Source organism: Periplaneta americana, chromosome 6, assembly GCF_040183065.1.
Source record: "Periplaneta americana isolate PAMFEO1 chromosome 6, P.americana_PAMFEO1_priV1, whole genome shotgun sequence".
In the NCBI taxonomy this organism is placed as follows: domain Eukaryota; kingdom Metazoa; phylum Arthropoda; class Insecta; order Blattodea; family Blattidae; genus Periplaneta; species Periplaneta americana.
The window spans coordinates 49,007,517-49,025,163 of NC_091122.1; the positions used below are offsets into that span (position 1 = coordinate 49,007,517).

The 17,647-nt window shown below is 35.3% G+C and overlaps 1 protein-coding gene across 1 annotated transcript in view; it reads right to left on the reverse strand.

Annotated features, from left to right (window-relative positions):
• Positions 1-4,875: 4,875 nt before the first annotated feature.
• Positions 4,876-17,647, reverse strand: part of GlnRS (Glutaminyl-tRNA synthetase) — a 41,064-nt gene continuing 28,292 nt past the window's right edge. The window contains exons 11-14 of the mRNA XM_069828066.1: positions 14,506-14,668; positions 8,568-8,788; positions 6,389-6,578; positions 4,876-5,135 (exon numbers count right to left, since the gene is read on the reverse strand). Of these exons, the coding sequence (XP_069684167.1) occupies positions 5,085-5,135; positions 6,389-6,578; positions 8,568-8,788; positions 14,506-14,668 (625 nt within the window). The 3' untranslated portion in view covers positions 4,876-5,084. The remainder of the gene's footprint in view (positions 5,136-6,388; positions 6,579-8,567; positions 8,789-14,505; positions 14,669-17,647) is intronic.

Here is a 17,647-nt window from a genome sequence, read left to right on the forward strand (position 1 = left end):
TCTGTTTGAAAAACCAGAATGACCAATCACAATTACGCAAAGAAACCAATCAAAATTAAGATGCAATGGTAAGCAGGGTGGCCAATGCAGCGGTTTTACAGCTAAATCTTATGTTTTTTGTCTTAATTTAGCAGGTAAAAATTTATTAAATTTGTATTAGTGATATAGGAATTTAGCGAATTTGTAACTCTAAGCGTTAAAATTAAATAATTATTACATTGATAATAACGATTTAACTTTTTATTCTCTGCTCTGTAGGGACTTTCTATGAATAAAAATTGAGTTGGCGACACTGATCGTAGGCAACATTCACATATTGAATTAATTTATTATGTGAAAACATAATGATACAAAAAAAAAACTCCATGAAGAAATACATAACTTACACAAAAAAATTTTAAAGAACAGTGTTTATATTTACTGTAAATAATATATTAATATCTTGTTGTAAAGAGAAAAAACAAATTCAGGAAATTTCGCTTTCTTCTTTTGTCAAATTTCCTTCTCTTGGTGAATAAAATTTCTCTCGAAACTTCCATCATTGATAAAAGAGGAAAATATATATAAAATATTTTTTAGTAGGTTACTTTACGACACTTTATCAACATCTTACGTTATTTAGCGTCTGACTGAGATGAAGGTGATAATGCCGGTTAAATGAATCCGAGGTCCAGCATCGAAAGTTACTCAGCATTTGCACATATTGGGTTGAGCGAAAACCTCGGAAAAAAAACCTCAACCAGGTAACTTGTTCCACCGGGAATCGAACCCGGGCCACTTGCCACCTGGTTTCGTGGCCAGACGCGATAACCATTATTCCACAGGTGTGGACAAAAAATATATGTATATTATATTATATATTTATTCTTGCTTTCATAATGAATATACGTCAAGAATAGGAAGCGGATTCAAATGTATACTAAAAACAGCAAAATATGCACTGTTATAATAATAAAAGCTATTTTATTATAAGCAAATTACCGGTACTGTTATTGACGGTTTTCCTGTTACTATAGGCATATAAATTGGAAAAATCATTTTAGGTCTAAAGAAATTATCCCCAAACTAAATTCAGCATGTTTTGTTATTAGATCCATGCAAGAGGTAAAACATATCAATATTTTCGGTAATGAGTTTTGGAATAATATTCTGGGGAAATTCTGCAGATAGTGACAGTATACTCTTGTACTACAAAACAGAGTAACTAGAATAATAGTAGGCCTAGGTGCCAAATCTAGGGAATTGTGTAGGATCATTAAAAAAAAAACTAAAAATAATGCCCATGGCTTGTCAGTAGGCTATATCTTTTCATTAATAAACTTCTTCGTCTGTAATCGTGAAAACTTTGTAACTAATTCAACACTTCATGGCATAAATATGCGTCAAAAATGACTATGAACTCCATCGGGAAGTCTATCGTGCTATCAAAAAGGAATGCGTTGTACGGCAGTAAAAATTTTTAATAGCATCCCTATGGATATAAAAAATCAAACTCAGAACATAAGATTATTTAGGGCCAAATTAAAGAAGTACCGGTACCTAATTTCTCACCCCTTCTGTAGGAGAATTTATGATATTTAATAACAATGCATGAATATTTCTGTCTTGTATGTAAGTATCGATACTAACGCTTTGTGTTATAGGCCTACTAGTATATTTGAAAACTCTTCGTATATATTTCAACTAGACTGTGACTATAATTAAGACTTTGTATAATACTATTAAGATCTTTTTGTCCAAAAAACTCAGAAAGTTAATCTTTAAAATTCATTTTATTTTCTTGTCATTATCCATTATTCATAATAAAGTTTATTTCAATCCTAAGAGTGTAATACATTGTTGCGAGATTATACTAAAGCTTCCTTCACTTTAATTTATTAATTTTCTTTCCTAAAGATGGGAAAAATAAAGACCATAAGAGAAGTAACTTCAAATATTAATTAAGTTACTATCTCCACGAAGTGTTGCACAGGAAGCTTAAAAAATAAGTTACTGTCCGATTAGAAGTCATTGGTACCTACTGTGCATGGGTCACATTTACATGTACATTAGCTACAATACTTCAGTTGTAGTACACTATGTACTATTTAATTTTACCATATGCACTTGATGGTAAGCTGTTAGTAAATTAAAATAAATCTCGTCGTCTTCAGTATAGTCTGTAGTTTCTTTGGATACAACTGTCCTGCCAGAACTCATTTCATATTCAAAATGAGATTGGTCTGTGTTAAACACACTGTCGGAACTGTAATACTTTTCATCAATGATTTCAGTAACATCTTTTACGACTTCATTGGCTTTGTCAGTGAGTTCGGATTCATTTTCAATTTCTTTACGAGAAATAAATTTAGTAATTTTACAGGTGGTGATATGAGTTTTCTTAAATCGATAAATAAATGTTATTTTCTAATGCCAGGCGTTTGACAATAAAGTCATTTGACCTCTTGCACTCCAATATTTTTCAAAGATATTATCATGACCAGCCACTGAAGCACAGATTTTGAGGTGTTCCGAATCCATTTCTTGGTTTGAGTTGCACAATGGACAGTTAGGGGACTAATATATTCCAATTCTATGCAGGTGTTTGGCCAAACAATCATGCCTGTTGCCAATCTAAATGCAGCTACAGACGATTTTCGTGGTAAATCGGGAATTAACTGTGGATTTTGATGCAGAGAGTTCCATTTTTCCCTTGGGATTGTGTTATCAAATTTTGTTTGTTGAAGTCTAAGTATGTAGATTTAATACATCTCTTCACAGAGTAATACGTAGATTTAGTAACAGGTCTGTAAGTAGCAGTGCTGCCCTTCTTTGCTAAAGCATCCGCATTCTCGTTTCCCAGGATTCCACAATGGAATGGTATCCATTGGAATACAATTCTTTTATTGAGTGATATTAATTGAGAGAGCATTTTAGTTATTTCTGCTGTTTGAGATGAAGGTGTGTGTTTAGAGACTATTGATAGAATAGCCGCTTTGGAGTCTGACAATATAACTGCATTCCTAAATTTACTGATGTGGCATAGAAGATTCCTGAGGCAATTGTTTTTTTTTTTTTTTTTTTTGCGAACATCAATGCCCACTGTTTTAGATTATAATCATGCACCGGAAGGCCTCGTTTGCGCGAAGTTTTAAATGCAGCCATAATTTCTTTCTTTATAGTTGACAACACATGATGTTTAGGAGGCTTTTTAAAATAATCTACTGTCTTATATACAAAACCAGTTGTGCATCTGAATTTTTTTTGCAGTTGATAATATTATATGCTTGTTAGTTCCTTTTGTGGTCAGTTTTTCCACGTGATCATTAATTTTTCGATATTTATTGATTATATCATCGGTTGAAGTGGCTGTCTGTGCCTTAACTGGAGATAACATTTCATACTCACTTGTTGATGCAGGTGTGTCTGTGTTATCAGGATTCACAAGTTCATCACTGTTTACTCTGTCAGATGCACTAATCTACATCTAATGACTCATACATCACAACTACACCTATATATTGATATTTATCCTGAATCAGGTCAAACAGTTCATAAACGAAAGCCTCATCATCAATACCGTCTTCCTGTAGTTCACTGAATTTTGAATAGACTAGATTCTTTAGAATGTATATGACATTAAATGGATTAATAGATCTCATTTTTAGAAACTAAAATAGTGAAATAAAAGCAAATTCAAATACCCAAATTAGGAATGCGCACAAAAATAATAATTCTTATATATATAAATTCTAAATTATAGACATCAGCTCAAAGAATTTGAGTGACCACAAGGGTCCTGAATACAATAAACATGTACAATATAAAGTGATGTGATACATTAAAGAAAAAAGAAAGTTAATTGTTTAAGGCAAACTAAATTGAATGTCTTACCACTTTTGTTATTCTTCAAAACTTACATACTATACAACCACTTCTTTTCATAACACCACTTATACATGATTCATCAGAAGACAATAACATACAACCCACAGTACCGCAACTGCAACCCCCTCTCAAATACACAAGGTTACAGACATGATTTGAAGGTCAAGAGCTCTGCAGTGTGGTGTCGCATACCAGTACATACAGTATGAACGAATTCATAGCATGCTGCGTTGCATATAAGAGCGGCATATAAGATGTGTAATTAAACACGTTACATTTCTTTAATGAGGGGAAAGCTAGGTGAGTGACTATTACCAGATTATTTACTTACTCAAAATTAGCAATTGTGAGAATTTTTATTGAAATCGCAGTTCATAGGTAGAGAATATTCCCTTGTTAGTATTATTTCCTCTTCCTCTAACAATGCCATATTATCAGCAATTCTTATGCACTTTATTCTTCTTCCTCTTACTACCACTCCTCCCATGTTCTGAAAACAATTCTTCACTAATTGCTCCAAGTACATGTTGAACAGAGCAGGTGATAAAGGCATCCTTGTTGTACTCCTCTCCCTATTTCACTTCCTCTCCTATTCTGACTTTTACTCATTGTTTCATATAAAGGTTACTGAATAGGCTCCTCTTTCCAATCCACGCCAATTTTCTTTAGGATCGCCATCAGTTTTATATCATATTATTAAGCTAAATAAATCTCTAAAGTGTATTTTTACTGCATATAGGTTTTACTGTAGTAATAAAATATAAATTGTTGAATGAAGAAAGTAAGAATACATATAATCTTAAATTCACCTAAATACAGACGAGCTTCCAGCAGTATATTCATCAGACAAGTCTCACAGCAATATTCAGAATACGAAAGTGTGCTGGAAACATATTAAAACTAATATAGTACACACATACTTACGCATAACAATGACACAAGAATGTCACCTGACCTACCTCATGGTCTCGTGAATAGACAGTAAAAAAATAAGAAGGTACATATATCTAAGAGTCATGACTTCATTTATATTTCAGTATTTTATTTACACAACGTTTTTATACGTAAATAAAAATATATGTATGTATAGAAAAACACACCCTTTACACTGTTAAGTGACAAGGCAGTTAAAGGCAATAGGAACACACTGAAGATGAGTTATTCTTTAAAAACAGTAGCTGTTATCATCAGTCCTTTCATACACAATTTCATTTGCATCATATCTTCCCAGCATCCTCTTTGAGAGTAACTGTGCGATTGAACACCATCTGAAAACACCAATGAAATTGTACATTACTGTATGCTTAAAAATTCGCTATACTGTATTTCATCGCGTAATCGTCGCCATTGCATTATGAGCATACCCTTATTTATTGACAAACTGATCAGGTCTTCAAAATTTCACTGCATAATCGTTGCATGGATGTTTCTGTTTATCATGATCAAGAATTAGGGTGTTCAGAGTACAAAGGAATCAAGTCCACTTTTGGTCAATTGGGAGAGATTTCGTCTGTACATATCTTAGATGAGGTTACTTTCAGAGCGTAAAGCTGTGGTTTATTTACGGCGATCATCGCCTGGAGTTGCTAGCAGTTAAAATGAATGCACATGGTTTCTTTACAGTGATGATCGCCAACATAGATTGTTGGACGCGACGTAGATCGCTGGAGGTTGCTTCTAAAGCAAATTCAGGTCGCACATCACCGTATACATGTTCAATAATCGATATTTAAAGAAGGCCATGTAGATATATTGAATCGAGTTATGGTAGCAGAACAAATGAAAATTGACAGCGATGTACGCTGATAAAGAAACCACTTCCTGATCATCATCACTAGTGTTTATGATCACTGGCGATGTGCATCCGATGATAATCAGCGTAAACAAACCGTAGCTTTAAAGAATCATGTCCTCACAATCTTTGCAATGGTGGAGATGTTTAAAATCACACTCACCTTTAATGGGTAATTAACTATACATAAAAGACTTTGGGCCGTATTCATAGACATTTTTAGCGCGGTCTTCCAGTGGATGATCAGCGTTTTTCGTATTCATAAACCAGTGTTAGCGATAGGATATGATTTGAATTCTGTACTAGTAACCAGTGGATAGCCGGGGCTAGCTTAGTACGCTCGTAGCACGTGCTGCGAAATGTCTATGAATAGCACCCTTTATTTTTGTGACTTGATTCCCTTGTCCTCTGAGAGACTCAATTATTAATTAAAAATAATGTGCCACCACTGCAACACAAAGTACCTTTTTATCAATTTGGTTTTGTGTGCTTCATTTTTCGTACCTTATTTTAGCTATCACAAACCAATTGTTTCATTTTTAAATTCTGAAGAGTACTGAATATAAAAGTATTAAATTTTACCGTAATTTGTCTCTCATTGTGCCAATATTTAAAAAGATTTTTTCTTTTTTAAAAGAATCACATACGTACTGTATATTATAAAGTAATTTTATTACTTTCCTTCAGTATAAAAAAAAATATGGATTTCAATCACTGGAAATAAATTACCTTTCCAGGCGTTGAGTCTGGATCTACAGAGAAGAACCCAATCCTCTCAAACTGGAACTTGTTATAAACACGGGCGTTTTTAAGAGATAAGTCACCATAGGCCTGAAGAACTTCCAGGGACTTTTTATTGCAATCTGATAAAAATCCTCCTGGAACTTCGTTTGCATCCTCTGGGTTCTTGTGCTTGAATCTGCCACACAAAGAGCCAAGCATGAACACTCAAGTATTACAGAAATATAGTGAAAGTCTGTTACAGCGAGACCTCAGGTTGCACAACAAATTAATCAATCCAAAATTTAGGTTTAAGAGCCCTTTTATGCATGTGCTTTGTGTCATGCAACATATAATGGCAGATTGCCACGCATTTTGTAGATTTATTTTATGCACATATATGTAATTGTAGCCCAACCTGAAGATGATCATTAGTGGTTAAAAACGTTAGTTGAATTACCGATCGTCCAGTTCAAAAGTGCGACAACTAAAAAATTGCCATTTTTTTGTTGTTTATACTACTGAAAGCCCCTTTCGGAGCTCTTTCCGAATCAATATTGAGATAAGTCATATTTACAACCAAAAATAAAAAAAACTAAATAAACTGCTTTAGAAATAATTATAACTATGGACTTTACTAATTCATTATCAGTACATTTCGAAATGTATCAATAATGAACTGGAAGATTGTGATATACTCGTCCTGAATACTGACTCATTTCTAATTGTCGTGGTTATGAACCAGAACTCTGTTCCTTTCTAAGTGATTTATTTGAAGCTTTCAACTGAAGATATCTCAAAACCTGTTCGTTGTCGCACTTTTGAACTAGACGATCGTTATATTAAATGATATTGTATCCCATTGTAGAATCCTGGGAAACAAGAATGTGGATGCTTTAGTAAAGAAGGGCAGCACTGCTACTCACAGACCTGTTACTAAATCTATGTATGTAAAAAGATGTTAAAATGTTATGTTTTATTTAACGACGCTCGCAACTGCAGAGGTTATATCAGCGTCGCCGGTGTGCCGGAATTTTGTCCCGCAGGAGTTCTTTTACATGCCAGTAAATCTACTGACATGAGCCTGTCGCATTTAAGCACACTTAAATGCCATCGACCTGGCCCGGGATCGAACCCGCAACCTTGGGCATAGAAGGCCAGCGCTATACCAACTCGCCAACCAGATCGACCTGTGAAAAGATTTATTAAATCTACATACTTAGACTTCAACAAACAAAATTTGATAACACTATCTCAAGGGAAAAAAATGGAACTCTCTGCATCATAATCCACAGTTAATTCCTAATTTACCACGAAAATCGTCTGTAGCTGCATTTAGATTGGCAACAGGCCATGATTGTTTGGCCAAACACCTGCACAGAATTGGAATATATCAGTCCCCTAACTGCAATTCAAATCAAGGAACGCATTCGGAACACCTCAAAATCTGTGCTTCAGTGACTGACTATGACAATATCTTTGAAAAATATTGGAGTGCAAGAGATCAAATGACTTTATTGTCAAACACCTGGCATTAGAAAACAACAACATTTTGGAGTGCCACTGTTTATGTAATAATAAAATAATAATAATAATAATAATAATAATAATAATAATAATCTGTGGCGCTACAGCCCATGAAGGGTCCAGACCTATCAGCCGGCTGCTGGTCTCACGTCCACATGCCGAAGCAGAGGTGGACGATCATCCAACCAGGATGGAGGTATTGTGTGGTTAGCACGATGATCCCCCCAGCCGTTATAGCTGGCTTTCGCAACCAGATTTCGCTATCTATCGTAGCTCCCCAAGTGCATCACGATGCTGTGTGGGCACCGGTCCCATACACTGGCCGAAATTTCATGAGAAAATTTCTTCCCCCATGAGGACTCGAACCAATGCGCATTCCGTAACGCGAGTCCTAGGCAGGACGCCTTGGACCATGACGCCACAACGCGGGACCACTGTTTATGTTCCAGAGGATTAAAATTTTTCTATTAATATTACATTCTATATCTCAAGTTACTTATCTACTCTTTCAGATATATTAAAACAGCATTATTGTTAGCAACTAAAGTAATATTTAAAATTGCTCATCAATAAACATGTTACAATTTGGGATAACAGGCTCACTATTAATAAATTATAGAATTGTAAAGTTCCTTTCTTGAAGGGTGAGGACAATACTTACAGTCTTTCATAAATACGGACTTCAATGTTAAGTGGCTGTGAAACCCAATGAATGAATGCCTTAGGCTTTTCTGCTGCAGACGTTGGTTCACACTTAACATACAACTCAATGACATTTCCCTGGGAATCCTTAAGCACTTCGGTCACGGAAATGACGTAACCGGCATGACGAAGTCCCACTGGCTGGTCAGGTGTTAGGCGTCTGTATCCTTTGTCCCCTGCCTGTAAAACAAGTGCATATTACTAGTACCGTATTCCTCAAATTGGTTAATAATTTATTTAATTCTTAATAATATCCCGAAGCTCAATACTTAATAAATATGAATACATAGATAGTTGCTGACCACCAGGATCGCTATTATTGCCTCAGCACAGACCCTTTCCCGAACAGATGATAATGTATGTTTGGGTTTTCTATTTCAGTGTATGGAGCTCAGTGAAATATTATATTATAACTTTATTGCGTATCATTGCTAAGTTTTATTTAGTGTAATGTGTCCATAAGTTCCGTTTACTTGTTATCGCATAATCTGTTGCAGAAATAATTACAAAACTGTGTTATTTTAATGTGAAGAGAATTTTACATGTTAACATAATCTATTCGCATCAACATTTTAAGTTTAGAATGGAAGCATTTTTGGGGTTTAATAAAAAAGAATTTATATTGTGATTTTAATTTAGCAGATCTGCCTTCCTTAATTGTAGATCACGATGGCACTGACACAGTCTATTGTTCCTAGTACTGACAGAGCTCCAAGCGGCTAGCAACTATCACGAGAAATGCAAAAAATTATCCCAAGCTTCGCAACTGTATATACTAAACTGTGATAATATCAACTTTTAGTTACAGTTTTAGGTGACCAGATCTTCAAATAAAGATATACAGTATGACTACTGCATTGCAACAGGAAAAGCTTTCTGGAAGATACTTAAAATGTTATGCATGTGTGGCGAGACAAGCAAATGTTTTTTATTGTACTATATAATTTTTTACAATTAAAAATCTGAGTACAGTATCTTTATTCACTCGCAGTCTTTGTCGCAACTGGTTCTTTTAGCGAATTTTCCTACACTTCGACAGTTGTGAAGTGTGTGAACTATCAAATATGAGGGAGCGTGCACCCACAGTATTTTCTATTTTGCTTGGCCATAGCGAGAAGCAAGGAGCCAATGGCAGTCGCATGTTTAGCAAGCTCCTGTAAGCATATCGTCTGCAATTAGGCTGGCAAAATGTTGACCTTAAAATTTTTATTTGCATTGGGCTACACTGTTAAAAGTGATAGCTTATCAAACATAGTACTATGTATTATTTTATTTAGTTTATTTTTATGTGATATCTCCCTGGAAAAGGCAGCAAAGATAATGGGATTGAGAGTTAATGAGAGCAAGACTAAATACATGATCTCCAGCCACAAAGGAAACATTACCGGTATTAATAAAGCACCAACTTATCTTACAATTGAAAATTACAAATTTGAATATGTAAATAATTTTATATATCTTGGCTCCATGATCAATAATGACAACGACATCAGTCTTGAAATTAAGAGAAGAATATCTATAACAAATAAATGTTACTTTGGATTACTGAAATATATTAAATCGAAATTCTTAACCATCTCAACTAAAATAAGAATATATAAGATGCTTATTAGGCTGGTGTTGATGTATGCCTCGGAAACTTGGACTATGAACAAACAAGACATCAGAAGATTTAGTATCCTCGAGAGGAAAATTCTGAGACCCGTCAAAATAAATAATGAATGGAGAATTAGATATAATAAAGAAATATACGATCTGTTTAAGGAGCCAGATATTATAACAGTTACTAAAATTGGTCGATTGCAGTGGGCTGGACACCTGGTAAGAATGGACGATATTAGACCCGCTAAAAGAGACTTTACATCCAATCTTGGAGGAAGCAGATCCAAAGGAAGACCGAGGAGCAGATGGGAGGATAATGTATACGAAGATGCCAACTTTATTGGTGCACGGCTGGAATAAAATACTGAGGAAGGCTAGGACCCTCAAAGGGTTGTCGAGCCAATGATGATGATGATGATGATGATGATGATGATTTTATATGAAGTTGTTTTAATATTTAATAATATTGAAATCACAAAATTGGAACTAGTTCATTGGTGTGCATATAATTAACTGTATACTTATTACTGAATTGCTGGGTCTATATGGAGGAAACAGCTCTCCAAACATTCCTAATTTCTCGGATTGTATCTGTGTGCTGGACAGTTTTGTGGAAGCACCCATTTGGTGGACTTTATGGCAAGAAGTGTGATGTAATAAAGCAGGGATGGCCAACGCAACAATTTCCCAATCTGAGCATGAAAACCAAGAATTACGTTCGCCATTTCGAGCAATCTTTGTATAAGTGTCATTTTACGTCTCTGTGATAAGTTTTCAACAAGAAGGGCTGCAGAATTGATCTGAAATACAAGTAAAACAGTACGGCCCGGTTTCTTCAACCTATGTTAAATTATAACAGTGTGTTATTCCATTTTAACTGTAAACTTAACGGTTGAAGCATTTCTTCAACTACTGTTAGTACTAACAGGCTGTTAAAACCTATGTTAATTTAACTGCCCAATTTCATGCAGTTAAATCATTTAACTCTCTGTTAGTATAGAAGTATCCAACATCGCTGGTGCGTTAGATGCTGAACTTTTATATCTTGATTATTTAGAAAACGATATCCATGAATACATAAACAGAGCGGATGATTTCTGTGATTTGACAGAACAGAAGTTCATACAAAGGTATAGGCTATTTTCTGCCAACCCTCACTTTTCACTTTCAACATAGATCCATTTGTTTGTTTGTTTGCTCTCATTAATTGGTTTATACTGCGAAATAATTTCCAGCAGAAGGGTTCTTTCGAACGAAGAGAAATTAGTCCCATGATTTCTTTTTGTTCCAGTGTTTTCGATTTCACAACAGCAATACCAGAACGTTGCTCCACGCTATTGTGATACAGACGACGGAAAGAAGCAGAAATGAAACCTGAGAGAATAGAAAGACTTCTATACTCTCTGAATCAAACGACGGAAACAAGTGAGAATCGCAATTGTCAGAGTTCAGAAAACAGAATTGAGCCTATACTTGGTTATAGGTTATAGTTAAATTCTAGAATCTCTGGTCCTAACAGAGAGTTAACAAACAAAATGTTAAAATGTAAAATGTAAAGTTGAAGAAACGCAATATTTTTAACAGCAATTCATACTTTTAAGTTACAGTTAATTAACGCTATGTTAGGTGCATTTTAACAAAGGTCGAAGAAACCGGGCCTACGTGTTCTAACATTTAGGGTAATTTTATATTTACATTTACCCGAAAAGCATGATGATGATTATGATGATAATGATGATGATGATAATAATAATAATAATAATAATAATAATAAACTTCTTCAGTGATCAATTTACTGATTTACAAGTATATCATGCCTTGTCTTTGTTATACATAAATGTATAATATGTTCTCTTTAACGGTGTCCAGAAAGTAACACGCATTTACATATAATGTTCCAGTGGAATTGGTGATACTGAGACAATATTAGATAATATGAATCTCAGGATTTCCCCATTATTACCAGACATTTGTCTTAAAAGAAGGAAATACCTTGGAACAGAAAGCCCAACCAGATAGGTCCACACCTGTGGAGTAACGGTCAGCATGTCTTGCCGCGAAACCAGGTGGCCTGGGTTCGATTCCCGGTCGGGACAAGTTACCTGGTTGAGGTTTTTTCCGGGGTTTTCCCTCAACCCAATATGAGCAAATACTGGGTAACTTTTGGTGCTGGACTCTGGACTCATTTCACCGGCATTATCACCTTCATCACATTCAGATGGTAAATAACCTTAGATGTTGATAAAGCGTCGTAAAATAACTCCCCCTCCCCCCAACCAGATAATCAGCCTCGGGCAAGATTCCAGACCACTATCGCTGAGCTATGCTAATGGCACATACATTTTACATAGCTCTAGCATACCATAACTCTATGTAGGCCTAAATATGTATAAAAGTATTCACGACCACATTCTTCTACAAATATTATTTAATAAATCAAGAAAACATTTTTTTTGTCGAAACCCGAGCCACTGCTGGAACTTTGAGACATGTAATTGGGACAATGAAACCTTTGGTATCTATTGACGCCATTGTTACATGATCGTATTAACCTTCAATTCAGAGAGGGGAAATACAGCACTGTCAGTCGGCTCTTCTCCACTGTTTTGAGTGTGTGTGTTATGTTTACATCAGAAAAAACCAATGCAGTTTAAAATAATGTAATGATTCAGTTTTTATTTCAGATATTGTGGAAGTATATGAATGAAAAGGAATGCAGCTTGATTTCCACAATTTCATTTTAAATACTATCCCTGTTAATTTAAATGTCACTGAGAATAATGAAGATAGTGACAAATATATACTTGCATAATGCAAAGCAACAACTAAATAAATTGTTTTTCACTATATCGTCATGTCAAAATCTTGCAATTGTATTTGCCAAGATACAGTAGCGTGCAAATTAATCCGAACACGACATACTTTTACATTTTCTGTCATTGTTGGGTTCACAGCTGCTCATACCGCTTTAATTGACATCTGTAGTACGTGTAATTCCATTGTTGAAGGTCTGTCATTATTTTTTTTATAATATGTGACATTTTGCCTGTCGTTTTGTACTTATAAGCATTTCAGTTGTGTTGAAGACTTAATACTGCAATCCTGTGTACATTCTGTCGTCTTCACAAATGGATACAACTCCACGAAAACGGTCTAAAATTATAACATTAGCAGAGCATTCTTCTATGACACAGAGGCAAATTGCTGCAGAATGTCACATCGGTTTGGCTACTGTTAATTCGATCATAAAACGATACAGGGAGACTGGATCCTTCACACACCAGAAAAAAGGAAACTGTGGCCGGAAAAGGAAGACTTCACCTGCAGATGATCATTTAAATGTCAGGAAAATTAAATTAAATCCTAGAATAACTGCTGTCCACTTAACCCGTGAGTTAATGGCTACCACTGGGGCGAATATTCACGTCACAACAGTGTGGCGTAGGCTTTTGGAAGATGGACGAAGGGCTCGTAAGCCTATTAAGAAGCAACTGCTAACCCCTGTTATGTGCAAAAAACGCTTAATGTGGGCAAAATTACATCAACACTGGACAGTGAATGACTGGAAGAATGTACTTTTTTCCGATGAGTCTCATTTCGAGGTCCACGGCCACCGTGTTTCTTACGTATGGAAAGGATCCGAAAAAGTAACAGCAGCTCATCTGCAACAAGCACCCAAATACCCCCCTAAAGTAATGTTTTGGGGTTGTTTTACACATGAAGGGCCTGGAGCATTAATACCTATCAAGGGAATGATGAATTCTGACAAATATATTCACTTATTGGAAACCAGAATCGTACCCTAGCTGCAAAAATCATTTCCGGATGGCAGAGGTGTGTTGCAACAAGACCTGGCACCATGCCATACGTCTCGAAAAACTACAGAATTCAACAAGAAGAATATTCAGGTACTCCCCTGGCCAGGCAACTCACCCGACATCAACCCCATTGAGAACTTGTGGTCAATTTGCAAAAGAAGAATGCAAAAAATGGATTGTTCTACAAAGGAGAAGATGATTTCTGCCCTCATTGGTGTATGGTTTCGCGATGAAGAAATGAAGAATATTTGTGGGAAATTAGTGGAATCCATGCCAAATCGTCTCAGAGCTGTTATTAGGAACAAGGGAAGCCACATAGATTACTGAGGTATGTCTTAGATCCTTTTTTTTTATCCCGTTTGAGTGTTTTTGCATAAGTAATTTCGTTGTTCGGATTAATTTGCACGCTACTGTATAGTATGTATTTCCACTACTCATTAATAAATACTGTATGAAGATTCCTCTATATTGTCTTACCTCTTTGAAATCAGTACGTTCAATATACAATTCACTTGCAAATGGAACAAAGTGAAATCCTTGTTGTGGATCATTAGGGAAATTTGGAACTTGTATGTCTGTAGTCTTCGGAAGAGGGAAGTTTATTATTTTCACTTTCAAAGGTTCTAAAACCACCATTGCCCTGTATAATAAAGAAGGCATCATTAATAAAAATAATCATCACTATACTATCAACAGTATAATCTTCATTCTGAAGATTTATGATTAATCATATATCATTGTTGCACCTCGAAAAACTGCTATGTGACATTTTGGCGGAAATGAGTTATATTATGCAAAAAGATCAGAAAGCTGTTGGGAATTGTCAGTTATAACCTGGTATGTGAATACTCAATGGTTTCACTTGTATAATGGAAAAATAAAAACTGCTTTCTATAACCACTTTGGAAATTTGTAATGCTTTTGCACACAGTGGTTTTTCGAGGCACAATGATGATACAGCCATGTTCTAAATGTAATACCGACATCATAAAGAGCACTTTCATTAAAGTATGCACAATGGAATATTTTATATATGTAATTGTAACATTCACGGAAATTTTACTTGAAGCAAGTAAAGTGATAGGTTTGGAAGTAAATCCCGAAAAGACGAAGTACATGATTATGTCTCGTGACCAGAATATTCTACAAAATGGAAACATAAAAATTGGAGATTAATCTTTCGAAGAGATTGAAAAATTCAAATATCTTGGAGCAACAGTAACAAATATAAATGACACTCGGGAGGAAATTAAACGCAGAATAAATATGGGAAATGCCTATTATTATTCTGTTGAGAAGCTTTCGTCATTTAATCTGCTGTCAAAAAATCTGAAAGTTAGAATTTATAAAACAGTTATATTACCAGTTGTTCTGTATGATTGTGAAACTTGGACTCTCACTTTGAGAGAGGAACAGAGATTAAGGGTGTTTGAGAATAAGGTTCTTAGGAAAATATTTGGGGCTAAAAGGGATGAAGTTACAGGAGAATAGAGAAAGTTACACAACGCAGAACTGCATGCATTGTACTCTTCACTTGACATTATTAGATACATTAAATCCAGACGTTTGAGATGGGCAGGGCATGTAGCACATGTGGGCGAATCCAGAAATGCATATAAAGTGTTAGTTGGGAAGCCGGAGGGAAAAAGACCTTAGAGGAGGCCGAAACATAGATAGGAGATAATATTAAAATGGATTTGAGGGAGGTGGGATATGATGACAGAGACTGAATTAATCTTGCATAGGATAGGGACCGATGGCATGCTTAAGTGAGGGCGGCAATGAACCTGCGGGTTCCTTAAAAGCCATTTGTAAGTAAGTAACATTCAATAATTTTCTTTTTCAAAATCAAAATATATCAGATTTGGAAAAATGTTTCATACTGCTTCCATATTTAAAACTTTTCATTCTTGAATCAGAATTTCAGAAATTTTGACAATTCCCTGGTCATCCGAGATTGGATTGTCCAATTTTCTCTAAAAACATTCTCCACTACAAACACTTCATGAATAGAAAACATTTTACACCCACCTAGAAACACAATCAGAGACAGGGGGGTGAAGCTGTTAGTCTTAAAGGAATGTGGGTAAAGGAGATGAGGCTGTCACACCAGAATGAATTCAGGAGTGCCAACTTTCTCCAGCTAGAATCAGTGGAACTGCAGACAGACTTCTAAATCACACTATACAATCTTTGGGGATTCAAGTTTTGCAATCTTTGTATTGGAAATGGGAGCCAATCCAATATTACCTACATTTCTATTTACTTTATGATCACTAAAAATCACAATCACAATGGCTGATCCAAAGATTTAAACTCAGGACCTTCCAAATGCAAGTCTTACTTTTACCACTGAACCATTTTATCTGGTGATCTTTCATTGTAATATTTAATGCACATATAAAACTACTTTAAAGTAAAATATAGAAAACATCAAAACAAAACTCCAAATAGACACTCACTATCATAAGTAGAGAGCGGAATTTAGGCAAAAAACCTATTTTTTCCTTTATATATACAAGCCTGAGATTTAATATTTACATTTTTTTCATGGAAATATGTTGTTGTTTTCTAATGCCAGGCATTTGACAATAAAGTCATTTGACCTCTTGCACTCCAATATTTTTCAAAGATATTATCATGACCAGCCACTGAAGCACAGATTTTGAGGTGTTCCGAATCCATTTCTTGGTTTGAGTTGCACAATGGACAGTTAGGGGACTGATATATTCCAATTCTATGCAGGTGTTTGGCCAAACAATCATGGCCTGTTGCCAATCTAAATGCAGCTACAGACGATTTTCGTGGTAAATCGGGAATTAACTGTGGATTTTGATGCAGAGAGTTCCATTTTTTCCCATGGGATTGTGTTATCAAATTTTGTTTGTTGAAGTCTAAGTATGTAGATTTAATAAATCTTTTCACAGAGTAATACGTAGATTTAGTAACAGGTCTGTAAGTAGCAGTGCTGCCCTTCTTTGCTAAAGCATCCACATTCTCGTTTCCCAGGATTCCACAGTGGGATGGTATCCATTGGAATACAATTCTTTTATTGAGTGATATTAATTGAGAGAGCATTTTAGTCATTTCTGCTGTTTGAGATGAAGGTGTGTGTTTAGAGACTATTGATAGAATAGCTGCTTTGGAGTCTGACAATATAACTGCATTTTTAAATTTACTGATGTGGCATAGAAGATTCCTGAGACTTTCACTTATTGCAATGATTTCTCCATCAAAACTTGTTGTTCCATACCCAAGAGATCTATAAAGTGAGAAGAGACAGCACGTAACATATATAGGTATAAACAAAGGGGGTTTATAGTGCCTAAAAATGCCTATTTCAACGTTAGTGCCTATATTTAAGTTTTCTTTTTAATTTCTGTATCATTTTTCGTAAGTGTTTACTTGTTTTTCTTAACGTCCTGTACCATTTACATTCCAAGACGGATAACAACTCCTTCCTAGCAGTGAACAACACAATAGAGAAGTACCTTCGGGCCACTCCTTTTCATTCTTACAATCCTTCAATCCTAAAATTCCAGCCTGGGTAGCGCTGGCCTTTTGTGCTTGAGGTTGCGGGTTCGATCCCGGCCCAGGTCAATGGCATTTAAGTGTGCTT